General features: G+C 55.2%; 1 protein-coding gene across 2 annotated transcripts; it reads left to right on the forward strand.

The window, feature by feature from the left end:
* Window positions 1-1,133: 1,133 nt before the first annotated feature.
* On the forward strand, window positions 1,134-24,288 carry RHBDL1 (rhomboid like 1). 2 transcript variants are annotated; one of them, XM_084641826.1, is made up of 8 exons: window positions 1,134-1,270; window positions 7,710-7,877; window positions 9,284-9,508; window positions 9,811-9,959; window positions 14,301-14,413; window positions 20,177-20,277; window positions 21,070-21,130; window positions 22,666-24,288. In XM_084641826.1, the coding sequence occupies exons 1-8, from the start codon at window positions 1,232-1,234 to the stop codon at window positions 22,935-22,937; spliced, it is 1,128 nt and encodes a 375-aa protein (XP_084497952.1). In that variant the 5' UTR covers window positions 1,134-1,231; the 3' UTR covers window positions 22,938-24,288. The 2 variants fall into 2 exon arrangements, with proteins under 2 accessions (XP_084497952.1, XP_084497953.1); XM_084641827.1 differs by having other exon boundaries at window positions 7,710-7,868.
* The last annotated feature ends 1,626 nt before the right edge of the window (window positions 24,289-25,914 follow it).

Consider the following 25,914-nt stretch of genomic DNA (forward strand, 5'->3'; position numbering starts at 1 on the left):
CTCTGGTTATGGGGGGGCAGGGGGTGCTGTGTCCAGGTACCATCCTGGTTATAGGAGGCAGGGGGCCCTGTGCCCGAGTACTGCCCTGGATGCAGGGGGCTAGGGGTGCTGTGCCCAGGCCGGGTACCACCCTGGACTTAGGGGGCAGGGGGTGCTGGGCCCAGGCCAGGTACTACCCTAGAGGCAGGGGGGCAGCGAGCACTGTGCCCCGGTACCACCCTGGATGCAAGGGGGGGGCACTGTGCCTGGGCCGGGTACCACTCACGGGGCAGGGGGTGCTGTGCTCGGGCCAGGTACTTCCTTGGATGCAGGGGGCGCTGTGCGCGGGTACAGGGGAGGGGGGCGCTGTGCAGGGGGAGCGGGCGCTGCGCCCGGGCTGGGTGTCACCCGGGATGCAGGGGCAGGGGGCGCTGCGCCCGGGCCGGGTGTCACCCGGGATACAGGGGCAGCGGGCGCTGCGCCCGGGCCGGGTGTCACCCGGGATGCAGGGGCAGGGGCCGCTGCGCCCGGGCCGGGTGTCACCCGGGATGCAGGGGCAGGGGGCGCTGCGCCCGGGCCGGGTGTCACCCGGGATACAGGGGCAGCGGGCGCTGCGCCCGGGCCGGGTGTCACCCGGGATGCAGGGGCAGGGGGCGCTGCGCCCGGGCCGGGTGTCACCCGGGATGCAGGGGCAGCGGGCGCTGCGCCCGGGCCGGGTGTCACCCGGGATGCAGGGGCAGCGGGCGCTGCGCCCGGGCCGGGTGTCACCCGGGATGCAGGGGGGAGGTGCCCAGAGCATCCCGGTGACCGCCCGGCGTTTGCTGCGTGCCCGCCGCGCACCCCGCCCCGTGCGCTCCCCGGCGGCCGGGCCCGCAGGTGTCTCGCCAGCGCCAAAGGCGGCTGCAGCGTCGCTCCCGGCTCCGGTGGGCTCGGCGCTCCGCGGCTGCCCCCTGCCCCCGCCCCCTCTGGGCTGCCATTGGCTCCCGGCCCCGCGTCTCCCGCAGCCCCTCTCGCTGGCACCCGCCCCCGGAGCCCGGCTGTGCGGGAGCGGAGCGGCGCTCGCTCTCCGATCGCTCCGCAGCGACGCGGGGCTGGCTGGCTGGCTCGGCGGCTGCAGCGCGGCTCCCCCCCCCCCCCCGCCATCGCTCCCGGCGCCCTGGGAGGCGAGCAGCAAACCCGCCCCGCGCCGCCTCGTGCCTCCGATGAGCCCCGCAGCCGGCCGCCCCTGCAGCCAGCCAGCCCCGGCAGGTATATGGATAGGAGCTCCTTGCTGCAGCTCATCCAGGAGCAGGTGAGTGCTGGTTTCCAAGGCAGCGGCTGCTGCTCCTCTCCAGCTCGGAAGGGGTGGGTGCCAGCCCAGCTCTGGCATGCAGGCTGGGGAGGGGGCTAACTTTCCATGGGGGGGGCGGTGGAACAGGGGCTCTCTGCAGATGTGCCATCCCGGCTCTGTGCCCATCCCCTTGGTATCTCCCTGGTGGGTTCCCCCCACGCCGTGTGGTTAGCTCGTGGCTTCGAGCAGACCAGGCCACGTGCACCTCTGGGGTCTGTCTTCCCCTCCTGGTGGCGTCCAGGCAGGGAGCCCTGGTGTCCTCAGCCAGCACCGTCTCTGTCGTGCCTCTGAAATAGAACGGATGCGCTCGTGAGCATGGATGTGGTGCCTGCTGGCAGCGAGGGGGCGGCTTACACTAGTGAGAGCCAAGCATCCCCCCCCCCAGCTCTGTCAGAGGCACTCTGAAGCTGGCCTGCCGTGACCCTGCTATTCCAGCTCCGGGGGCACCTCCTGAACCACCGGCTGCCAAGGGTGTTGGATCGGGGCACCTGCTCGAGCAGCAGAGGGGTAAATACGTGCTGTAGCCAGCAGCCTCAGTGACCATGCAGCTCCTCTCACTTCTGACCTCCTCATTCATCCCAGCCCAGAGCTCTCTAGCTCAGAGTTTGAGGCTAAGGACCTGATTCAGTGCAGCGCTGAGCAGCAGCAGCTGCCCTCAGACTGGGCAAAGAGTGGGTGAGGGGTGTCCAGCACCTGGAAACACTGAGCTCTAATTCATTAACACATGGTGGCACTGAGCCCTGTGACATGACTACAGGATTGGGCCCTAGTGCATTAATACATGGTGGTCTGACTGCGGGATCGGGCCCTAATGTGTTAACACTGTGTTGCATTGAGCTCTCTGCTCTGGTTGCAGGATTGGGCCCTAATACATTAACCCTTGGTGGCACCGAGCGGCACTCTGTTCTGATTGCTTCCCGGCTGGAACCCCTTCATATACTCTGGCAGCCAAATTCAGTCTCTTTAGCCGGTCCCCTGCACTGCCAGGGATTCCGATGTGGGGGAGATTGGTCGTTAATTTCAGTTAGGAATTTAGACTCCAAGTTCCCGTTTCAATAATTATCCCTATGACTCACTGCATAACCTTGGGCAAGTCCCACAACCTCGTTGGAGGGGGGAGCTGGGTTACCAGGCATCTCACTGGCAATCGGATGTGGGATCTGAGCTGAACCTCCAGGAGTTGAGGGGTACAAATGTGTCTAAATATCTCTGTAAGGAAAGGGAGAGAGCTTGGGCCTGTTACACTCCTGGGGGAAGGGGAGCAGCAATGCCAGTCAGCCTAGAGCAGTGGTTCTCAACTTGCAGCCTGTGGGCCACTTGCAGCCCAATCAGCACATAGCTGTAGCCCAGGTGACCTCCTCAGGGCCATACAGGCAGTATATATATTGTGTGGATGCAGCCCACACAACACACAGAGAGCTGCATATGCTGCCCACAGTGGTAAATAGGCTGAGAACCACTGGCCTATAGATGATCGTTCAAAGGTTAGAGAGCTTCTTAGGGGAGGACATTGGCTTCAGATCCTGTCACCTCCATGTCCAACCTTTCTCAGCAGCTAGAGGTTGAATAAACTTCCCAGTCCTCGTGCCCTGTGGGAGTTGTGGTGCTGCAGCCTTAGGTGCAGGGGATATGAGCATCGGTGATGACCGTTTGATCTGGGAGGGTGCTGGCCACAGGCGCTGGAGTGTGGCTGGAGATGGGGTCTCAGCAGGCCACTGAGTGGGGAATGACTTTGCTGCTGCTGCTTTGGTCTGTTATGGACTGGCCAATTTGCACTGAAATGCACAAGGCAAGAGAGAAGCTGGGCAAGTGTGTGTTTGAGCGCATGTATGTACTTGTGCATGCATGGTAGGTGTGCATCTCCGTGTGTATTGTGCAAGCATGGAGCAAGTGTGCATGCTCATATGTGGGTATGTGTGTGCTTCTAAGTGCGCACTGTGTGTATGAGATGCCTATGTGCATATTCAGGTGGGTGGGTGTGCTTCCCATGGGGTGTGTGCCTGTGTATACTATGTGCATGCACGTGCGTGTGTGGTGGGGAGGCTGCAGGCATACATATTTATCGTGTGTATCGTGTGCGTACAGGTATACATATGTGTGAGGCATGTGTATACAGTGCATCTCCATGTGTATGTGTGGGTGGGCATGTGTGTACACGAGATGTGGAGGTATAGTATGTGTGCATCTCCGTCTGTACATGTGGGTGGGCATTCGTGTACATGAGAATCTGGAGGTATAGTATGTGTACATCTCCGTGTGTACATGTGGGTGGGCATGTGTGTACACGAGATGTGGTGGTATAGTATGTGTACATCTCCGTGTGTACATGTGGGTGGGCATTCGTGTACATGAGAATCTGGAGGTATAGTATGTGTGCATCTCCGTGTGTACGTGCGGTGGGCATGCGTGTACACGAGATGTGGAGGTATAGTATGTGTGCATCTCCGTCTGTACATGTGGGTGGGCGTTCGTGTACATGAGAATCTGGAGGTATAGTATGTGTGCATCTCCGTGTGTACGTGCGGTGGGCATGCGTGTACACGAGATGTGGAGGTATACTATGTGTGCATCTCCGTGTGTATGTGTGCCTATGCAGAACAAGTGTGTGATCCTAAGTGTGGACATACTGTAGTGTCTATATATGCGTGTAGATGGGTGTGCATTCACATAGGGCATGCATGTATGTGCAGTGTGAATGCGTGCATGCAGACGGGTTTTGTGTGTGCTTGGGTCTGCATTTGTGTGTGGTGTGCACGGGTGAGAGCATGTGCATTTGCTGTGGTACACGGTGGGGCTAGGGGGCAGCGATGGCAATGGTATTGGCCATAGGAAGAGCAAGTGAATAGCTATTGACTCTAGTGAGCTGAATGGAGGCCCAGCTTTCATACCCAGGGAGAGGGGGCAAGTGGCTGGCTGGTGGAAGTGGGTCGTTTACTGGAGGCCAAACCCAGTGGTACTGGAAAGTACCCTAGGGATTATTATTCCTGGTATATGTATTATAGTCATACCTACAGGCCACAAGTGTGGTGGGAGCCCCTGTGCGCTAGGCGCTGTACGTACAATAGTAAGAGACAGGTGCTAGAGCTTACAACCTAGAGAGACAAAGAAGGGGAGGCACAGGGAGGCACTGAGTGGTGAAGTGACATGGGCAGGGCCACCCAGCCAGTCTGTGTCTGAGCTGGGAATAGAGCCCAAGTTTCCTGAGTCCCAGTCCAGCACCGTAGCTATTTATCCATTAGCCCACACTTGGGTGTGGCTGCTTATGCTGGGGGGTTGCCTACCTGAGATGCTGTTCAGTGAACACGGGTGTCACAGCTTCCTTGGAGCCCCCAGTTCCCTGCTAGGCCCAGTGTGCAGGGAACTGGGGGCTCCAAGGAGAAAGTAAAAGTGGAATTGGTACCCGACATGGGTTTTTTGTGTGTGTGGGGGTGCAATGTCCTACACTGCCCCCACACAGCCCCTTCCTGACTGCTTCCTGGAGCACTGCCCCACCCCTCCTACAGCAGAGCTGTCCTAGGCTCACTGGGCTCTGGAAATGTAGCCCAGGGCACATGGCCAGCCACATGAAGGATCAGGAGCAAGCGCTGTGGAGAGGCAGTAACCCCTAGAGCAGTGGTTCTCAAACCTTTTTTTTTCACAGACCACTTGAAAGTTGCAGGGGGTCTCGGCGGACCACTTAATGACCTTTCCAAATGTTGTTTGCACCGTTAGCTAACGAGTGTAAAGCGCATTGGATAAAAGCGCTATATAAAAAAATCTTTATAATAATATTTTTTTGTTCTACAAAGAAAAGCACACAACTCATATTTTTATATCAGTAGTTTTACCTTTCTAATGCGATGGATGTGCCCTCTCTCCCCTGCCACGGCAGCCCCTGAGCTGGGGCTGGGAAGGAGGGGGGGGTCTCTCCCCCACCACAGCAGCCTGGAGCTGGGGAAAGTCGCCTCTTTCTCTGGCTGCCACAGCCCTGCACGTCCCAAATTCCCCCCGCCCCCTCTTCTCACCCCACTGCTCCCTCCCACTTACCCCCATTCCCCCCAAGGTCCCCACCTCACCTTACACGTGCATCTTCTCCAGGGTCCAGGCACCTAATTAGTGAAGTCGAGCCTGCGTGGCTCCTAATTAGGTGGTTGGCCCTTTGTTCTGTTGTGTGCAGCCACCCAGGTGCGCACCTTAGAGGGAACTATCTGTGGACCACCTGAGTGGAGCTCGGTCTGCGGGCCACAGTTTGAGAACCTCTGCCCTAGAGAGCTCTGCTTGTAACTTGCTTTCCTTGTCTAGAGCAAGGTCTAGGTGCTGTGATCAGCCTCCAAAGGGTTAATTTGGCCATATGCTGCATCCCCCCTCCTTGTAATCCCCTTTCTCATGTTCTTGTGGGGAGGAGGGTCCCTTCCCCTTCCCTGGATTGGGCCCTCTCTGCAGCTGCTGCGCCCTCCAGGGCGAGATGCGAAGTCTCCACTAGATCTGTCAGTAGCCCCAGGGAGCAGTAGATTCTTTGGGCTGGAGAGGCTGCAGTCTCCCTCAGCTCAAACCAGAATAGCGTGTCCGTGTCCCACAGCATTCTCCGTCCTGCCCATTCCACAAGGACATTGTCAGGGAGCTCTGTGTTTTGCATTTTGTTCCCTGGAGAATAAGATGACAGAGACAATATTATTTGCAGAATAATTCTGTTTTACTGGCTTTGCCTCCCCGGGGCAGAACCCAGCCTCTGTCATGCCCTCGGCAGGGCCCTTAGCCACACTCTGACTTTTCTTCTTGACCTTCCAGCGTGGTTTTTTTTTTTTTTAAAAGACTAGCCCTTCCCCCACATTATTCAAAGTACTTTTCAAGGAGGAAATTGGATACAAACCTTCCTGGTAAATCCAGCATGACTGTGGCTTTGCTCTGGGTGAGTGAGGACGTGACACTTCTGGAAGAGCTGAAGGTGGTGCTCGGGGAATTCGATAGGGTTCTGTTCACCTGTGTAATAACAGTGTGAGTCTGGCTCCCTGTTCTGAAGTGGGAGCAGGAGATGGGAGTGTGAGGGAAAGGGTGGGAAGTGCAAAGGAGAACTTGAAAAAGGCCCGCTCATCAGCCCATCAGAATCCCTCCATTTGCACATCGAAGGGGCATTGCATCTCAAAGAGTTTGGAGCTGAGAGGAGGGTGCAGATGTGGACACGTTGAAATGGAATGGGCGACACAGCATGGATCACTTGATAACTGTCCTGTTCTGTTCATTCCTTCTGGGGCATCTGGCATTGGCCGCTGTTGGAAGACAGGATCCTGGGCTAAATGGGCCATTGGTCTGACCCAGTGTGGCCTTTCTTGTGTTCTTAAACTGCATGGGAAGCTCAGAAGAAGTTGGGAAATGGGGCGACATTGGGCTGCGTGTCCTGATTCAGGTTCAAGGTCTTCAGAGTTGATCCGTTGCTCATACTGCAGCTGGAATTGCTGGGACTTGCGGTATGAATCTGGGAAGTTTCTGAAAGGACTCAGGGTTTGGACACCTTGGTTCTGAACTCCGTAATCACAGCTGGTTATTGATTCCAGTCATGCTCTCCCAGTAAATGTAGGGCAGGTTGAAGGGGTCACCCACCTGGGGAACATTGTCCTTTGTAGAGCGAGAAGAACATCCTAAACCCCCTTCCCCAAGCCTTTTGAAGGCCTGTGAGTTTTGCTCCTTTTCCAGGGCCCTCGTTTTACGTGCAGCTTCTGCTTTCTGGAAGTTGACCTGCAAAGAATTCGGGGGCTTGTTGGTGAAGGAGGAAGAGGCAGGAGTGTCATAAACAAAGGTGCTAGGGTTAGGGGTTCCTGCACATGCTGACTTACCTCTCTTTGTCCTTCCAGAGCTCCAATTGCCTGAGCTCCGTGCATGTTAATGAGTGTGCCCAGTGAGACAGGGCAGCATTAGCCCCATTTTATAGACTGTGATCAAGTCACCCCATAACTTTCTCTCCTGCCTTTAGCAGAGCCCACTCTCCCATCTTAGGAGCTGTGTAGGAGGGATGGAGTGGAAGGATTCTGTGGTCTGGACTGAGTCTCAGGAGCTCTTGGTTCATGTCCTAGACTTCCTTGGCTGCACTCATGTGGGAGAGTGAGAGAGACAGAGCAGCTGGGCTGAGGGTTTCCAGGGTTAGTAAAACCCATTGTTGAAATCCTTTGCTTTAAAAATCTCCCCCCATGACTGTGCCAGGCATTGTAGCAGAGTGAGGACTGTGGGCAGCGCCCAGCCACTCCACTCCCCACAAGTTGACAGCTACTCCAGTGCCAGTCTCTCCTAGAAGAAGTGACCTTAGGGAATAGTGTAAGAGTCCTAGTATAGGGAAGCTCCCATCTACTCCAGCCGCAGTGCCATCTTCCCAATGCTTGGAGCTGACCCGCTTCGGCCTTGGGTTCTCTGACTCTGGTTTCTTTTGCAGCTTGATCCAGAAAACACCGGTTTCATTGGTGTAGAGACCTTCGCCAGCCTGGTGCACAGCCATGAGCTGCCCCTGGATCCTGCCAAGCTGGAGATGCTGGTGGCTCTGGCCCAGAGCAACGATGAAGGGCAGATCTGCTATCAGGAGCTGGTAGACCTGGTCAGTAACGTGAGTACTAGTAACAGCCCTGAGGCGCTGTGCAAGTGCTGTAGATCTGTGTGCGGCCGGGGAATGCTTTGCCCAGGAAACATGGCAGCTGGATCAACCCACCTGGCAGTTCTAATCCTGCAGCTCCCAAGAGGACAGGCTCAGGGTGGCAACTGAAGGACAGATGGGCATCGCTCATATGCACGGACCTGCCACTCAAAGGCAGGAGTTTTAGGGAGGGGAAGTGCAAAACCCAGCCCTCCGTTTAGTTCGGTGTTAGAGACCATGGGGCAAATTCATCCCTGGTGTAAGCGAGCCCGGCTCCTGCTGATGTCAATGCCCTCTGCCCCCGCTTACGCCAGGCTTGAACGTGGCCCTGAGACTCAAAGACACCACTCTCCCAGGGTGCCCGCTGCACAGAATGGAATGAAGCCCATTTGGTGGGATCCCTCAGGCCGGCCCAGTGCCCACTGTGGGCAGCTGGGCTGGGGTGCTGGAGAAGGAACTCCAAGTCAGCACTCCCTGCTGGCTGGCCTGTGTTAAATGAATTGGGGAGGTCTCAGCTCAGCTCCCAGGGGACAAGAGGCTGTTCCACGCAAGCCAGCATTGTTGAGCAGGGAGGCCCAGCATGGCACGGGCCACAGGAGCAGAGCCGCTCCCTCCCTGAACTGAGACATGGTGGGGATGGTTTGTGTCGCTGATTGCTGTTCTCGGGAGGCCTCCCCAGGGCTGGCCATGTGGTGCCAACACTGGGTGAGAGGAAAAGACAGTTGTGAGCAAAAGGAGGGGAACTCATGTGACTCCGCCATCGAGAGCCACCCTTATCACTGACTGCTGCAGGGAGCTCCTACAGCTCCTTCTCCAGGGTGATGGTGGGACAGCTTACAGCTAGGGGCTCCCGCGCAGCCAGGGCTGCTGCCCCATTCTGTTCTAGCAGCTGCAACCGGGGAGGTCGGGCTTTCGCTCTGACCTAAGTTGCTGGTTCAGGACCCGTGTGAGAGGCCTCCAAGAGGGAAGCAAACAGGGAGGTGGAAAATAAAGAATATTTTCCCCCTTTTTTGCTGAGCTCTCGACTAAAGCAGGCAGCACCGCTGGCTATGCAGAAAGAAATCCTTAATTCTCCATAGATTATTCCTGATTGCCTTGGCCGAGCGAGGAAATGATCCGGCAAGAGAGAGGCATTGGCATGCTGTCCCCGTCCCTGCTGTGTGCTCAGAATCCCAAACCCGCCACGGCCCCAGCAAAAGCCCTTCCTCCCCCTCTCCTCAGCTGAGGATGGAGAAGGCCTGGGTCACAGTGCTTCCCTGATGATGGCAGGACCTGGAAGGAATGGGACGAGGAATCCCTGCCCTGGGCTGACCCCTGCTGGCAGGGGCTGGGAGTGGAGTAGCTGGGCGGGCTGTGTACCTCACAGTCTCTCTTTGCAGATTAGCAGTAAACGTTCCAGTAGCTTCAAACGAGCTATTGCCAATGGGCAGAGGGCCCTGCCCCGGGACGTGCTGCTGGACGAGACCGGCCTGGGCTTCTACAAGCGCTTTGTCCGCTACGTGGCCTATGAGATCCTGCCCTGCGAGATGGACCGGCGCTGGTACTTCTACCAGCACCGCACCTGCCCTCCGCCCATCTTCATGGCAGCCATCACGCTGACCCAGGTATGCTGACTGCTCCGGGGGGCCACATTGTCCTGCCCTTGTATCTGCTGGGGGAGAAGGGGAGCCCTAGCAACCAGTCACTGGGGTAGGGCTCCCTGGCGCCTGCATGGGATCCAAGGAAATAATCCACCCTGGGCACCTTCCTGCGGGATGCTGAGCTCCAAAGCCAGGGCAGGAGGAGGATGTCACAGCGTCACCCAGCCTGGCAGCAGGCAGGGCTATCACAGGCTCAGCTCGGCCTAGCATCGCGGCGGGGAATTCCTTCTGGTTATAACTGACAACTAGCCCCTTCCCTTCTGCAGATCATCGTGTTCCTCTGCTACGGGGCCCGGCTGAACCGGTGGGTCCTGCAGACCTACCACCCAGAGTACATGAAGAGCCCGCTGGTGTACCACCCGGGGCACCGAGCCCGGGCCTGGAGATTTTTCACCTACATGTTCATGCACGTCGGGTAAGGACATACCACTCCCATGCCCCCTGCGGGTAGCCAGCTCAGCTGGTGTGGAGAGACTGTGTTCCTGTCTCTCTGCAGCAGGTGGGGTGGTGGGGACTGTCACTGAAGCAGGGTGGGCCAGCCCAGGGCTGGATGAACTTGGCATATGAATTCCTATCTCCCCCCCCGGAGATCACAGAGCCTGCAGATCATGGCTAAGGTCGAGGTATGGGCGACAGCTCGCTCTGCTTGCTCTGAACTGCAGACTAGAACCATTTATTTAACTCCTGGGGCACTGCATGGCTCCTGGGAACCGGTCACCTCTAGGCTGCCTCCTTGTCTCTAGCTCAGATCAGGAATGGCTGAAAGGTATTCCCACCCGATGGGCCTTTTGTTGGCCTACGTGGAGTGAGGTGGGGGGGTCTCAGTGCGTTCCTAGTGCACAACAGCCCCCAGCGCCTCCCTGGCAGTATCAGAAGAGAGGCCAAGGGCTGAATGGGCTTTGAGGCTGGCCTATCCTCTCCCCCGTACGTGTGGTCCCTCCAGGTCAGAGCTCAGGTACCGCTGGGGGTCTGTCTACACTGTCTACATGGCAGCTGGGGAGACAGGCTCGTGGTAGCTCTGCTTGAGTAGGACACTAAAAATAGCAGGGTGGATACTGTTGTACAGGCGGTGGCCTGGGCTGGCCACCCAACCGCCTGGGCTGGCCACCCAACCCCCTGGGCTCAGCCTGGAGCCTCCCCCATGCCACATCACCTGTGCTGCTAGTCGGAGAGGCCTAGCTCAAGCAAAGTTAGTATGTGTCTGTCTCTACCCACGCTGGGAGGGAGGAAGGCTCCCAGCTGCAGTGTAGACATCCCCTAAGAGGGCACAGGGTGGGCGGTACCTTGTATTGCAGCTGCCAGCATGGTGCCTTGCTTTGTGGGTAATAAAGGACATCAGATTCCAGGAGGGGGATTTGAGCTGGATGAATAGTGAGACAGTTACATTTTGGGGACTAGAATTTAGCCTCAATTGGGTTTGCAGCCCTTCTTTGTTATTAATTATGATAATTATTATTACTCTTTGTATGATCGTAGCATCTAGAACCCCCTTGTCAGAGGACCCCACGGTCCTAGGTGCTGTACAGACAGAACAGAAAGACAGTCAGCTTGCAATCTAAGTAAAAGACAAGGGATGCCAGACAGATACGGACAGAAAAATGGGGGCGGAACAGTGAGACAAGTCTAGTCACCATGGTAGGCAGTGATCTCAGTGCACCTGCAGCCCAACCATTGTCCAGTTTTTTGTAGGCCTCATGCCAAAGGAGAGTTGGAAAGAGGGGTTTGAAGGAGGACAATGACGTGGCTTTGCAGCTGTGCACAGGGAGCTTCTCTCAAGTGCAAGGGAGAAAGCACAAAAGTGCTTGTTTGAAAATGTAAGAAGTGGGCGACAGAGGGGCTGAGTTCCTGGGCCGAGCGGGGGCGGGAGTTGACCTACTGATGCAGAATGAGAGAGGACAGGTCGGGTGGGGCTAGGACATGAAGGATCTAGAAAGTGAAGACAAGAAACTTATGTTAGAGGCGATAGAGAAGGCGGAACCAGTGGAGGGACGCAGAGAGAGGGGTGGCAGGGTCAAAGCAATGGGCTGGGAGAATGATCTGATTTGCTGTTCGAATACCTGGACGGGCAGTTTGGTTTGGTCGAATTTCACAGAAAGCAAATTTGGGCCAGTGGTCAAGACTTGACTCAATACATTTGTCTTGTGATGAAGTGACATTCCTTATGGGCAGAGGCAGATAATAAAGGGGAGGTCATCCAATCAGGAAGCAAAAGCAATACCAGGTGACTTGGAAGGAAGGATACAGTTGTGGATAAGACTTGGAGTCAGAAGACCTGGGTTCTAGTCCCGGTTCTACTATTTTCTCACTATGTGACCTTGGGGCAAATGGCTCTCCGTGCCTCAGTTTCCCCACCTGTAAAACAGGGTGCATCACAGTTGTGAGGCTTAATTCATTAACACTTGTAAGCACATCAACTGGGATGGAAATGAGCCCCACTGAAAAGCCTATAAATACACAAGAGTTTTAGCATCAAATGGTTGCTGGGACAGTGGGTGAGCAGCCCACCGTCTGCAATTCATTCGCACACAACGCTGATCAAACTATATTGAAGAGGGTCAGATTTGTGGAGCAGACAGTTCCCCAACAGGAAAAAGGGATAAAGTCACTGTGGCCTAGCATTACTGACAGTCCAGGCCCTTCCACCTCTGCCAACCGTTCCCTGGTACTACTCCCCACATCCAAGCTGTCAGGATTTGTGAAAGAAAAGCTGTGTCCTGGCAGCTAAATCCTGGCACCAAGACCGAATCCCAAGGTTGCTCACCTCCCAGTCTGTCATCATGGAAAGAGCTGCGATGTCATGAATCCAGCCTTATGATGTTGCTGTGGGAGGCAGGATAAGGGGGACTATGATGGGGTAGGAAACACCTTGTCGATTCTTGAGGTATTTGCATGCTGGCCAAGCACTGTCACGAGAGATGAGAGGTGGCAGGTGACAGCGTAGGGCTGGAAAGCTTTTCCGCAGGACTGAAGTTCCTCGTGAGCTACTTGGAGGTGCTCTCTTGTACCTGGCTCCTGCTTGTGCCTGCCCAGAATTGGGGCACATTGAGGGTGAGCTCAGATGCATTATCCATGTTTAAATGTATTTCATGCCAAAGTTGCCGGGTTTCTCTTCCTTTTCCCCCTTCTCCATCTGTGTCAGGGCACAAGCATTCACCTCAAATGCCTGGAGAATGAAGCAAGTGACCAGTGGCTCAGAATAGGCCGGACCCCAGGGGCCCTCCCAATACATTTTGCATGAGAACGGCTCCAGACCCACACACACTGATGCTCAAAGGCAGAGTAAGGGGGAAGAGGGATCACACAAAGGGGCCAACGGCCAGCAATGGCCACGAATAGCAGCAGAAAAGCAAGCCGCTCTGTTACGTGGCTCTGTGTCCCAGCGCGGGAGAGACATGGCTTCGACTCCTTCCCAAGCTAGTGTCTAACGGGGATGACAGCCATCTCCCTCCCTCATAGATGCTCTCAGCGCAGAGACCACGGCTTTGTGGGGCTCACCAGCGTGGTAACAGCAAAGAATGTCAATTAGGGATGATACAAATAATTATCATTGAAAGGAACGACAAAGGTCTGATCACGGGAGTGCAGCCCGTTCCCCCGATTGGTGGGATTAGCTGCAGTTAACGCTTATCATGGCCTCTTGATTGGTGGGATTAACAACAGACCGCCCTCTAATTGGAGGCTGTTTGGTGAAACGTCGCCCGTTTAGCACTGGGGTGGTGTTATCTTGAAATAGATCCCCGATGCCAATGTCAGTGGGATCCTAGAGGCTGCCTGGCATTTCAGGGCTCGGCCAGGACTCATTGCTATGTACCCAGGGCATTCCCGGGAACAGGCCCCATGGCAGGAGGCTGCAGCCGGGTCTTCCTATCTCAGACCTTCCACCCTCGGTCCCGGGAGGTCTCAGCTCAGTGAGTGAATGTGGCCACTGGCTCTCAAGGCTCCAAGTGAAAACAAATTCAGTTGGAAGTGGGGTTTACACAAGCTGCAATGGGATGGACTGTCTCAGGGAGCGGATCTTGGAAGAGGGATCTTTTTGGTCTCCGTTTCCAATCCTGCCCAGGTTAGGTGGGCTCAATTCAGTTCCCTCCTGGGTGGATATCCACAGGTGTGGCTGGGAGCAGCCATCACAGCGAGGCTTGCAGGAGAAGGGTCTGGGCTACACAAGGAAGCATGGGAGGCAGGAGGTTTTATTTGCGACTAGCTTAGTCTGTGCCCTTGGGCAAGTCACTGCCCCTCTGTTTCGACTCCTGCTCAGTAAAGCGGGGGTGCTGGAAGGACTCATTGGTGTGTATAAAGTGCCAAGAGACGAGGTGCTGCAGATGTGCAGAGCTGGGCCATGAAGAGCGGCCTTCCCTTCCCCCCGTACAGAGGCCCTCCCTGCTCAGGGTTTTGGCACACTGGCTGGGCTGGGGAGGGAGGCTCTTGAGAGGCAGCAGGTATCCCACTGAAGCCAGTGAGAATTTCAGGTGCTCACCAGCATCTCCCACGGTTGGGCCTAGTTGCTCTGTGATGAGGCCAGCATGGGATCCTAAAGCCTTCAGAAGGGAAGGGTTGGGCCACAGTCTCAATTTGCATTTGTTATTCCCAGAAACTCCCTGATCCATCCTGGGCCCTGGGTTTAACCCGCTGCCTTCCTGCACAGGGCACCGTGTACCCTCCCTCCCCTGCCCTGTGTGCGCAGCTGGCCAGCGCCCTCTGCTTGCCTAGTCCGTACCGAGTTACTGCTGGATAAATGTTTCCTTGTCTCTCTGTCTAGGCTGGAACAGCTGGGATTCAACGCCCTCCTTCAGCTGATGATTGGGGTCCCCTTGGAGATGGTCCATGGCATCTTACGCATCAGCTTCCTCTACCTGGCGGGAGTGCTGGCAGGTGGGTGGGGAGCACCTGGCTGGAGGCTGCCTCCTGCAGGAATTCCCTTCCCCTGCACTGGCGGCGAAGGCTCATTCAAGACCCCGTCCCGCTGCCAACCCAGCCGTTAGCTCCTCCTTATTCCCATGGTATCCTCCTAGAACCGAGTCCTCAGCTGTCCCTTGGGCCCCTCCTGAGATGGCTGCAAAAGCCCAGGTGTGTGCCTACGCTGTGGCAGTCAGCCTGAGAGCTCACCGCTGTCTTCTCCCGCCAGCTTCTTTTCTCCTTTGCTCTTCTCTTGGCCTGTCTTTCCCTTCCCATGTTCTCTCCGCCTTCCCCTCTTCCCCCTGGCGGTGCAGGCCGCTCCTGGGCTCTCCCCACACCCACCCGCTAAGCTGTCAGAGCTCTGCATTTCCATCTCCCTTATTCCCAGAAGGCGGGTCAGCACCGCCAGCTGAGATCGATAAAGAATTAGAGCTGCTCGTGATACATTACGTGTCCTTAGGTCAGGCGGAGCCCCACTGAAATGGCTGAGGACAGCAGGGCTGGGAGAAAGATTGCCCTTCAGGGGCAATTTCCAGGAGAGCTGGGCTTTGTTGGGCTTGTAGAGATGGTGACCCAGATCTCTGCTGAGCTTCAGTTGGTTACTGACTTGCTCCCAGAGGTCCCCTTCCTACGGCTCTATTTTCTTCTCCTGTAAACCAGATCTGGGTTCCACAGGCACAGATAGTGATTGCAGTGGGTTGGCTCCCTTTAACAGGGGTTCAGAGCTCCTCCAGTGGGTCTTGATATTGTCCCTGTGATATCTGGAGTGCATGGGGAGAGTGGAGTCCTGTACTGTAACCCTGCTGTGGGGGAACGCAGCTGCAGCCAGCCCTGGGACACTGGGGAAGGGCTATTATCCCATCTCATCTGCCCAGGACAGCCATGTAGTAAAGTGCCTGTGTGTGTGATACCGCTGCCCTCTATTGGATGGAAGCAGAACTTCTCAGCTCTGCATCACATGCCCCACAGCGAATGGAGATTCTCCTCTAGCTCGGATGATGCTACCCTGGGAAGTACATGCAGGAGGGTCCCCAGCTTTGGGTTTTATATTCAGCTGGTGGAAATTGGCCATGCCCTTGTAAACCACGTTCACTCTGCAGCTGCAGAAGAGGTAGCAGGAGCAGTGCCAACTCCCCTGGTCTGCCCAGCCTGACCTGGAGGGACCTGAGGCTGGAGGGAAGGCCAGGATCCACAGCACATTCCATGCAAGGCCCCTCTGCTGCCAAAAATGGGAGAAAATCGGGGCCAGGCACGATGGGTTTGTGCCCCCCAGGAGCAGCACTGAGACTCCAAAATAGCCTTCACATGACCCTGACTTTCGCTCATAGCTGAGTTGGGTTTGAACCAGTGACCTAGAATTGAGGGGCTCAGTGTCCCCGCACCAGCTTCTTGCAATAGCTTCGTTTCAAACCTGTGGATTTGTGTGGCCGTGAGGTGGGAACTAGCTGGCATCGGGGTGGAGGGTGGAATCCCCAGCCACCCCGACATCCTCATTTCAGGGACCTCTGTTTCTCTTGCAGTCCCGCACCATGGTTTTTGCCGTGGCCTGTCCTGCATCCATGGAGACGGGAGCGGGGGCCCTGGGGAAGTATCGGAACCAGACTTTTCCCCCACCCCACTGTCGCTAACCCCCTAGCACCTTGCGCTGTGATCGCATTAGACTTCGTCGTGGATGGGAAAGCCCACCCAAGAGCGCAGGAAGTGGTGGTGGCGGCTCTGGCTACCTGAGTCAGTACCAGATCAATGCTGCAGGGGGCACTGTGCTGCTGGAGTCTTTTGGGTGAAGCCTGAGTCCCCAGAACTGATACCTAGATACTATAGTGATAGGCATTCCCCGGTTCACTGGGAGCAGCATGAGAAGTGCTGTCTGATTTCCGCAAAGCCATGGTGGCGTAGCTGGGAGAGGCAGCACACAGTGCAGTGTGGGGCAGGGCTCCATTCCCCAAACACCTCTTCCCTGTGTGACAGGGAGATCTTGTCTCCCACCTGGCAGGATGCAGTCCCAGATCCTGTTGTTGCCACGCCCAGTGGCCTTAGATGGAATTGCTCTGCCAAGTCCTTCGGGGAGTCAGCTCCAGCACGGCTGTCCAGGGCAGCAGTGGATGGGGTGTGCAGGGAGCTGTGTCCCTCCTCTACTCTGAACCTCCACTCCTTCTAGAGCAGCACAAAAAGCCAGGAAGAGCCCTGCGGGGCTGTCGCCCACCAGTCATCCTAATGGGCCAAGTTAATCCCTGGTGTAACCCTGTTGGTTTCAGGGATCAAGCAGGGATGAATTCAGCCCAATGCATGCTTGTGCACTGCATGTATTTTGAGGTATCAAATCAGCTGGGTGTACCTTGACTTTAGCAAAGCTTTTGATATAGTCTCCCACAATATTCTTGCCAGCAAGTTAAAGTAGTATGGATTGGATAAATGAAAGGTGGATAGAAAGCTGGCTAGATTGTCGGGCTCAACGGGTAGTGATCAACAGCTCGATGTCTAGTTGGCAACTGGTATCAAGTGGAGTGCCCCAGGGGTCAATCCTGGAGCCGGTTTTGTTCAACATCTTCATTAATGATCTGGATGGGGGGGTGGTTTGCACCCTCAGCAAGTTCACGGATGACACTAAGCTGGGGGGAGAGGTAGATACACTGGAGGGTAGGGATAGGGTCCAGAGTGACCTAGTCAAATTGGAGGATTGGGCCAAAAGAAATCTGATGAGGTTCAACAAGGATAAGTGCAGAGTCCTGCACTTAGAACGGAAGAACCCAATGCACAGCTACAGGCTGCGGACCAACTGGCTAAGCAGCAGTTCTGCAGAAAAGGACCTAGGAGTTACAGTAGATGAGAAGTTGAATATGAATCAGCAGTGTGTCCTTGTTGCCAAGAAGGCTAACGGCATATTGGGCTGCATTAGTAGTAGCATTGCCAGGAGATCGAGGGAAGTGATTATTCCCCTCTATTCGGCACTGGTGAGGTCACATCTGGAGTATTACGACCAGTTTTGGGCCCCCCACTACAGAAAGTATGTGGACAAATTGGAGAGAGTCCAGCGGAGGGTAATGAAAATTATTAGGGGGCTGGGGCACATGACTTATGAGGGGAGGCTGAGGGAACTGGTCTTGTTTAGTTGGCAGAAGAGAAGAGTGAGGGGGGGATTTGATAGCAGCCTTCAACTACCTGAAGGGGGATAATGCCAGGTGCCCCAGAGGGAGTGAACCTAACAGGTAATGATCAAGTGATCTCTCTCCTGCCATCCATCTCCACCCTCTGACAAACAGAGGCTAGGGACACCATTCCTTACCCATCCTGGACTTAACCTCCATGAATTTATCCAGTTCTCTTTTAAACCTTGTTATAGTCCTAGCCTTCAAAGCTCCTCAGGCAAGGAGTTCCACAGGTTGACTGTGCGCTGAGAGAAGAAGAATTTCCTTTTATTTGTTTTAAACCTGCTACCCATTAATTTCATTTGGTGGCCCCTAGTTCTTATATTATGGGAACAAGTAAATAACTTTTCCTTATTCACTTTCTCCACACCACTCATGATTTTATAGACCTCTATCATATCCCCCCTTAGTCTCCTCTTTTCCAAGCTGAAAAGTCCTAGCCTCTTTAATCTCTCCTCCTATGGGACCCATTCCAAACCCCTATTCATTTTAGTTTCCCTTTTCTGAACCTTTTCTAATGCCAGTATATCTTTTTTGAGATGATGGGACCACATCTGTATGCAGTATTCAAGATGTGGGTGTATCATGGATTTATATAAGGGCAATAAGATATTCTCCATCTTATTCTCCATCCCTTTTTTAATGATTCCTAACATCCTGTTTGCTTTTTTGACTGCCATTGCACACTGTGTGGACATCTACAGAGAACTATCCACGATGACTCCAAGATCTTTTTCCTGATTAGTTGTAGCTAAATTAGCCCCCATCATATTGTATGTATAGTTGGGGTTATTTTTTCCAATGTGCATTACTTTACATTTATCCACATTACATTTCATATGCCATTTTGTTGCCCAATCACTTTGTTTTGTGAGATCTTTTTGAAGTTCTTCACAGTCTGCTTTGGTCTTAACTATCTTGAGCAGTTTAGTATCACCTGCAAACTTTACCACCCCACTGTTTACCCCTTTCTCCAGATCATTTATGAATAGGTTGAATAGGATTGTTCCTAGGACTTACCCTTGGGGAACACCACTAGTTACCCTCTCCATTCTGAAAATTTACCATTTATTCCTACCCTTTGTTCCCTGTCTTTTAACCAGTTCTCAGTCCATGAAAGGATCTCCCCTCTTCTCCCATGACAACTTAATTTACATAAGAGCCTTTGGTGAGGGACCTTGTCAAAGGCTTTCTGGAAATCTAAGTACACTATGTCCATCGGATCCCCCTTGTCCACATGTTTGTTGACCCCTTCAAAGAACTCTAATAGATTAGTAAGACATGATCTCCCTTTACAGAAACCATGTTGACTTTTGCGCAACAATTTATGTTTTTCTATGTGTCTGACAATTTTATTCTTTACTATTGTTTCAGCTAATTTGCCCGGTACTGACGTTAGACTTACCGGTCTGTAATAGCCAGGATCACCTCTAGAGCCCTTCTTAAATATTGGCGTTACATTCGCTATCTTCCAGTCATTGGGTACAGCAGCTGATTTAAAGGACAGGTTACAAACCATAGTTAATAGTTCTGCAATTTCACATTTGAGTTCTTTCAGAACTCTTGGGTGAATGCCATCTGGTTACTGTTAAGTTTCTCAATTAATTCCAAAACGTCCTCTAGTGACACTTCAGTCTGTGACAATTCCTCAGATTAGTCACCCACAAAAGATGGCTCAGGTTTGGGAATCTCCCTAACATCCTCAGCCGTGAAGACTGAAGCAAAGAATTCATTTAGTTTCTCTGCGATGACTTTATCGTCTTTAAGTGCTCCTTTTGTATTTTGATCATCCACGGGCCACACTGGTTGTTTAGCAGGCTTCCTGCTTCTGATGTACTTAAAAAAACATTTTGTTATTACCTTTTGAGCAGAGGGTTTGACGAGATGACCTTCTGAGGTCTCTTCCAATCCTAATCTTCTATGATCCTATGGTTCTACCAGCGTCAAGTCCAGTAACTTCTTTCTAGTATGTGGAGTGTGCCTATTGTAGGCGGTGTGTGTGTGTTGTCTTAGCTAGCGTGTATATACGGCATGGGTAAGATGTGGAGTGTGCTGACTGTAGGTGGGGTGTGTGTGTTGTATTAGCCAGTGGGTATATACGGCCTGGGTAAGGTGTGGAGTGTGCCGACTGTAGGCGGGGTGCGTGTGTTTTGTTAGCCCGTGTGTATATATGGCCTGGGTAAGGTGTGGCACGTGTGCTGCGAGGTGTGAGCTCCTGGGATGCGGTTGGGGCCTATGGGGTGCGTGTGGAGTGTGGGCTCCGGGGGTGAGTGCTGTGTGTTCTGGGTGGTGGTGTGCTGGCTGTGCCGAGAGTTACCGTGCCGTGTGAGGGGTGAGTGCGCTGGGGCAGGGGGTGGGGGAGATAGGTGGAGCGTGTGTAACTGAGTTTGTCACGTGGGCAGATGGAGAGGAAAAGCCCGAGTATGGAAACCTCCCATTCAAATTGGATGCTGAGCAAGTGAACGACTGACGCCCCGGAGCACCTGTTTGCCCTGCCCCCCCACATCTTCCTTCGTCAGGAGAGGGGTCTAGTCCTGCCTAGGGTGATCCTCTCTCCCCCACTCTGTAACCCCCTTTCCTCTCTCCCCCGCAGGCTCCCTGACTGTCTCCATCACAGACATGAGGGCCCCTCTGGTCGGAGGCTCGGGGGGTGTCTACGCCCTCTGCTCCGCTCACCTGGCCAACGTTGTCATGGTAGGTACCTGGCTCTGCAGCCAGGCCAGCCCTGGGGAAGGACAGACTGAGAGGTCGCTGATCTGCTTCTCCTCCCTGGCACTGGAGATCTGGTGTCCCTTAGGGTCACAGGCAGCAGAGAGGATGTCCCTGGGCCAGGAGCCCCCAGTGAGACGAGGCTAGAGGGGATTTGGCCAGGTACTGGGGAGAGTAGCATGGCAGGCCAGGGGTGTGTCTGGGCCTGCAGGGTTACTGTAAGTCGCCATTCTGCTCACGTTCCAACAAACAGCTTTGGTCTGTGTCTTTTGATACATAACCAGCTGGGGGACTAGCACTGCAGGAGGGACCGGTTCATTCCTGATCTCCTGTCCAGCACCAACTGGGGCATTGCACTGGCAGGGGGGGCAATGCTGAGTGGGAGAGGTCTGATAGTTACCCGGAGAAGCCTTTGCCTCTGCCTCTGTCATTACCAGTGACAGCTGGGCAGCTCTGGTAGGCTCAGTGTGGGGTATCTGCCTCCCGCAGGCTGTCCTATCTCTGTGCTTATGCCCATTGATGGGCCCAGCACAGGCCCCCTGCTTTCCAGGTCCTGTAAGCCGGCTCTGGCCACCATGTCTTGTTCCATGGGATGCGGCTGTGGGCAGGCGGTGGGCTCCCTGTGCACACGGAGCGCCACTCACTCCCGCTGCCATTTTGAATGATGAGCAACAGCCTGGCCGGCCACCCTCAGGTCCCTCCCCACTTTGAAATGGTCCAAAGGGGATCCCAGACCACAGCTCTCATGCCACCGTAACTTGGGGTCTCTGTCCACAGAACTGGGCGGGGATGCGTTGCCCATACAAGCTGCTCCGGATGGTCCTGGCTCTGGTGTGCAGTAAGTACATGTCAGATGTGGTCAGGCAGTGGAGAGCAGGGCCTGTGGGAGCCTAGCTGGGTGAGGCTGCTGGCAGCACTGTGGTGTCTTGAGATTTCAAGGGCAGAAGGGACCAATCTAATCACCTAGTCCAGTTGCCGGTCTCACGCAAGCCAGAGAACCTCACCCAATAGGGTTGCCAACTTTCTAATCGCACAAAAGGGCACACCTTGCCCCTCCTCTTCTCTGAGGCCCCGCCCCTGCCCCTGCCCCGCCCCTTCAGAGGCCCTGACTCCGCTCACTCCATCCCCACTCCTGCTGTCGCTTGCTCTCCCCTACTCTCACTCACTTTTACTGGGCTTGAGCAGGGGCTTGGGGTGTGGGAGGGGGTGAGGGCTCCAGCTGGTGGTGTGGACTCTTGGAGGCAGTTAGGGTGCAGGAGAGAGTGCAGGGCTGGGGCAGGGGGTTGGAGTGCAGGAAGGGGTGAGGGATCTTGCTGGGGGGGTGGGGTCTGGGGTGGGGCCAGAAATTAGGGGTTCAGGGTGCAAGAGGAGGTTCTGGGTTGAGGCAGGGAGTTGGGGTGTGGGAGGGGGATCGGGGCGCAGGCTCCAGCCAGGCGGTACTTACCTCAGGCAGCTCCTGGTCGATGGCACAGTGGGGCTAAGGCAGGCTCCCTGCCTGCCCTGCCTCTGTGCAGCTCCTGGAAGTGGTGGCATGTCCCTGTGGCCCCTAGGTGGAGGGGCCAGGGGGCTCTGCGCGCTGCCCATGCCTGCAAGCGCCACCCCCACAGCTCCCATTGGCTGTGGTTCCCAGGAGCTGCACAGAGCTAGGGGCCGCAGGGACAAGCCAGCTGCCTCCGGGAGCTGAGCAGAGCCAGGGCAGGCAGGGAGCCTGCCTTAGCCCCACTGTGTCACCGACCAGACTTTTAATGGCCTGGTCCATGGGGCTGACCGGAGCTGCCAGGATCCCTTTTCAATAGGGCGTTCCAGTCCAAAACCGGATGCCTGGAACCCTGCAGGAATCCCTGGGGAGAATTATCTTCCTTACTCCGTAAGCGACTGCTCCCAAGTGCAGTACGTTGTGATTGAACTAGCTCTCACTCTCTTCCATGCCAGGACCCCATGTTACCCCCTTCCCATGTGCCAAAAGGAGGGGCAGGTGGTTGTTACCCCCATAGGCCTGTATGACCACCGCTAAGGGATGAGTTGAATTAGAGCATTTCTTTTAGAGAGGCATCTGGGCTCAGTGTAGGGACTCGCAGGGATGGAGAGCCCACCACTTCCTATGGCTTGTCACCCCCACTGATACGCAGATGCTGATGGTGAAGAATTGCACAACCTTCCACCGGGAACCCCCTGTCTGCGTCTGGGAGAAGGGAGGCCTGGCACAGTGGGCAGGATTGCTGGGGATCAGCAGGGTTCTATGGGATAGACTTGCAGGGGAGGTGACTGGGGCATGAGAAGGGAAGACTCTCTAGGGCAGCGGTGGCTCTTAGCCAATAGCCTCCTCAGCAGAGTTGTGGCGAACATTCTCACTCTTCGTCCTCCCCCTTGCAGTGAGCTCCGAGGTGGGCCGTGCCGTATGGCTCCGTTTCTCTCCACCCCTGGTGGCCTCTGGCCCCCAACCCAGCTTCATGGCCCATCTGGCAGGCGCCATCGTGGGCATCAGCATGGGGCTGACCATCTTGCGCAGCTACGAGGAGAACCTGCAGGACCAGTGTGTCTGGTGGGTGGTGCTGCTCTCCTACGCCACCTTCCTTGTCTTCGCCGTCTTCTGGAACATATTCGCCTATGACCTGCTGGGGACACATATCCCTCCTCCGCCATAGCATCCCCCCGGCCTTCCACACCCACCCTGAAAGTGCCAAAACCCAGACAATGCGGGTGCCAACCTCCCAGCCGGAGCCCTGCCTGTTACCAGCCACACACTTCTTCTATCAGTGTGTTATTTCAGCCGGATGCCGGACTGGATCTTCCTCGGCCCCTGCCTGAGGCTGGGAGGCAACAGACGCGTGACACGGAAACAAGGAACGCTGCCCACTCGCAAATCCCGAGGCAACCCCCCTTCCTTCCCTGCGCAGCCGAGCTCGGCCAGAAAGCTATTCCGCCCTCGTGCGTGTGAGCGAATGAGTGTGCCCCCCGGGTGAGCGTGAGTGGGAGTGAATCGGCTGACCGGCCCCCCTGTGCCAGGCTGGGTATGCCAATGCTCCCTACTGAATGTACAGTCTTCCTGCCCCTACCTCTTCCCTGCCCCTACTTCTCCTTAGCTCTCTTGGGGGCGGGGGCAGCCCAGCTACTCTGCTTTGGGCAGCACCAGTACAGCAGGGACCCCAGTAAAATACTGCTCCCCTGTGAAGGTGGTTCTCTCGCTCGCTCTCATGCCCTCTGTTCCTCCTTTCCTGCTTCTCCCCATCCCTGCACCCCATTCTCCGTGCAGTCCCTTATGGCAGAGCCCTGCGGGGGCAGCACGGTAAGGGTGGAAAAGCTCCCTGCATGAAATCTCTGCTCCTTGCTTCCAGGCCCAGTAGAGAGTAGCGAGGGGACTCCATTTGCCCATGGCCAGCAGAGACCCGGCAGACAGCAGCAGCCACGGGTGCCCCCTGACTCTGCAGAAGATAGGGCCAATACAGTTGGGTGCAGCGACTGATGGAATCTCAGTGTAGCCACAGGCCAGGAAGCAGGTCAGGAGGGAGCCCATCTTTCCTTTATCCCTAGGAAACAGCCATGTCAAGCTCTGGTCTCTGTACCAAGGGCAGTTACAGTGCTCCCTGGCTTATTTAATCCTTTAAGAGCTCACATGGCACACAGTTCAGGGTTAGTTTGAGCACCCACCCACTGTGCAGGGGCCAGGGCCTCCCAACACAAATTGCTCTTTTACATGACGGACTCTGGTGCCAACAAGATTTTTTCTGCGCCAAATCAGAGCTTGAGACCAGCCAGACTCGTTTCAGCTGTGACCCCGAGTTTGGCTCTCCAGGTCCCAAAGCCTGCACACCCTAGAGCTTTCAATAGCTGGTGTGAAACACCTCCTGGAGTCGCTCCACGGCAGCAGGCATTGCTGGGAGCTTTCCCAAGCAATGCGTTGGTGCCTCATGCTGAGAGGGGCAGGGATGGCCGAGGGAAAGAGGCAGGACCCGCATTTGAAGTCTGACCCTTTTTGGAGTATAAATAAATATTTTGCACACCATGTGGCTCTGCTCTCTGTCTGTCTCCACTGCAGTGTTGCATCCATTCCCTGGCTCCTCCTAGGGGAGGACTAGATTTCCCCGTCTTGGGCAAAGAACCAGAAGCCAGGCTTGCTTATTCACTGCTGAATGGGACATAATCCTCATCTGCTGTGGCCCAAATGGAAAATTGCTCATCCACATAGAGCCACTTGTGACATCCAGGTTTGTGGCTGATGATGAGGGAGGACTGGCAAAGGACTGGGTATTTGAAGTGGGTCTGCCTTCCACCAATGGCCCATACATTGAGTGCTGCTGTAGTTTGTCCCACATGCCAAGATTCTGGGAGCGTGGCTACAAGGGGAGTTATTCCTGATTCACTCCCTCTGTGGACGCTCTTATTCTGGATTAAGAGTGTTCTGTTCTAACAAAATCCATTTTGGATGTGGATTTAGCTAATCTGCAAGAAGGCACTCTGATTCTGGAATAAGAGTGAATCAGGAATAGTTCATCTGCTTTCCAGTCACACCCTACTTTATCCAGTTTAACAGTCACGTGTAGACAAGATGATTTGCACCAGCTGAGTGTGGGGCCAGCTCCTCGGCTACAGTAAATCACCGTAGCTCTGATTTTAGTGGAGTGATGGTTGTTCACAGTAGCTGAGGAGCTGGGCCTTTAACTTGGCAGTACCACACCCGGTTCTGAGGTGTGTCAGGCTCACTTCCAGTCCCAGCCCCTCTGAAAATCCGGCCCCAGAGCCACGGGTTGACGGTGTTGCCCTTTTCTCTCTTTACGCTTACTGGCCATTGGTGACTGTTCTGGTTTCTAACTGGAGGAAGCTGCAGATGAAATGGGCAGGAGAAGAGAGGTGGGAGGCCGGAGTGGCTGTCTTGGGGGTGGGAGCTGGTGATGAGATGCATGGCACCACCCCAAGGTGCCAGCTCGAATCCAGCCCAGCACTGAAGCTGCTACCATCTCATGGCTGGTTGTGAGGCTGTGTGGAATGCAATGGGGCTCTCAGCAGGCAGCTGTCTGCATCACAGAAAGCCCCTTGATTGGCAGTCCTAGTAGGCCAAGCACTAAGCTGTGGAGACTGAATTCCTGCAGGTGAGCCACATTGTGGTATGGAGTTTGCCCTGTTGCTACCTGCTCTGTGTTGAACCGGGGACTGCAGCTCTCAGCCAAGCCAGCGCTATGGTCAAAGTGTATCTAATGCCCCAAGTCCATCCAGCTCTCCTAAGGTGCTGTTGGGCAGCCGCTTGGCTCTCTGACAGATCATCATACCATGATTTCGTGAGTGTTTGTACCTGTGACTTTAGCGCCAGGGAAAGGGGCCCAATGGCTAGGCCTGGAGACTGAGGTCATCGTCATGCCCAGAGCAGGTACAGTTTGGGTAGCACCAGTGCACGCTTCCCCACACTGCCCCTCTGGGGTTCCCCACTGATCAGAAGGGCTCTTTCTCTGCAGGGAGAAGACAACATGCAGAGATTCCTGATGCCATATGTCATTTGTTTAGGAGGTCGTCTGGTGAAAGCACCATGGCCCAGCTTCTCAAAGGGATTTAGGTACCTACTGCACATCGAAATTCATGGGAAGTGCCTTGGAGGCTCAAGTCAGAGATCTGGGCTCCATTCCTGGCTGT

The sequence above is a fragment of the Lepidochelys olivacea genome, assembly GCF_965140295.1.
Source record: "Lepidochelys olivacea isolate rLepOli2 genome assembly, chromosome: 10".
NCBI lineage: Eukaryota > Metazoa > Chordata > Testudines > Cheloniidae > Lepidochelys > Lepidochelys olivacea.

What these genes read in the sequence shown, in the direction of transcription:
- RHBDL1 (XM_084641826.1), top strand. Translation starts at nt 1,232, where the DNA reads ATGGATAGGAGCTCCTTGCTGCAGCTCATCCAGGAGCAG. An exon ending in TGCAGCTCATCCAGGAGCAG is followed by an intron (nt 1,271 to 7,709) that starts GTGAGTGCTGGT and finishes TTTCTTTTGCAG; the next exon opens with CTTGATCCAGAAAACACCGG. An exon ending in ACCTGGCCAACGTTGTCATG is followed by an intron (nt 20,278 to 21,069) that starts GTAGGTACCTGG and finishes CTCTGTCCACAG; the next exon opens with AACTGGGCGGGGATGCGTTG.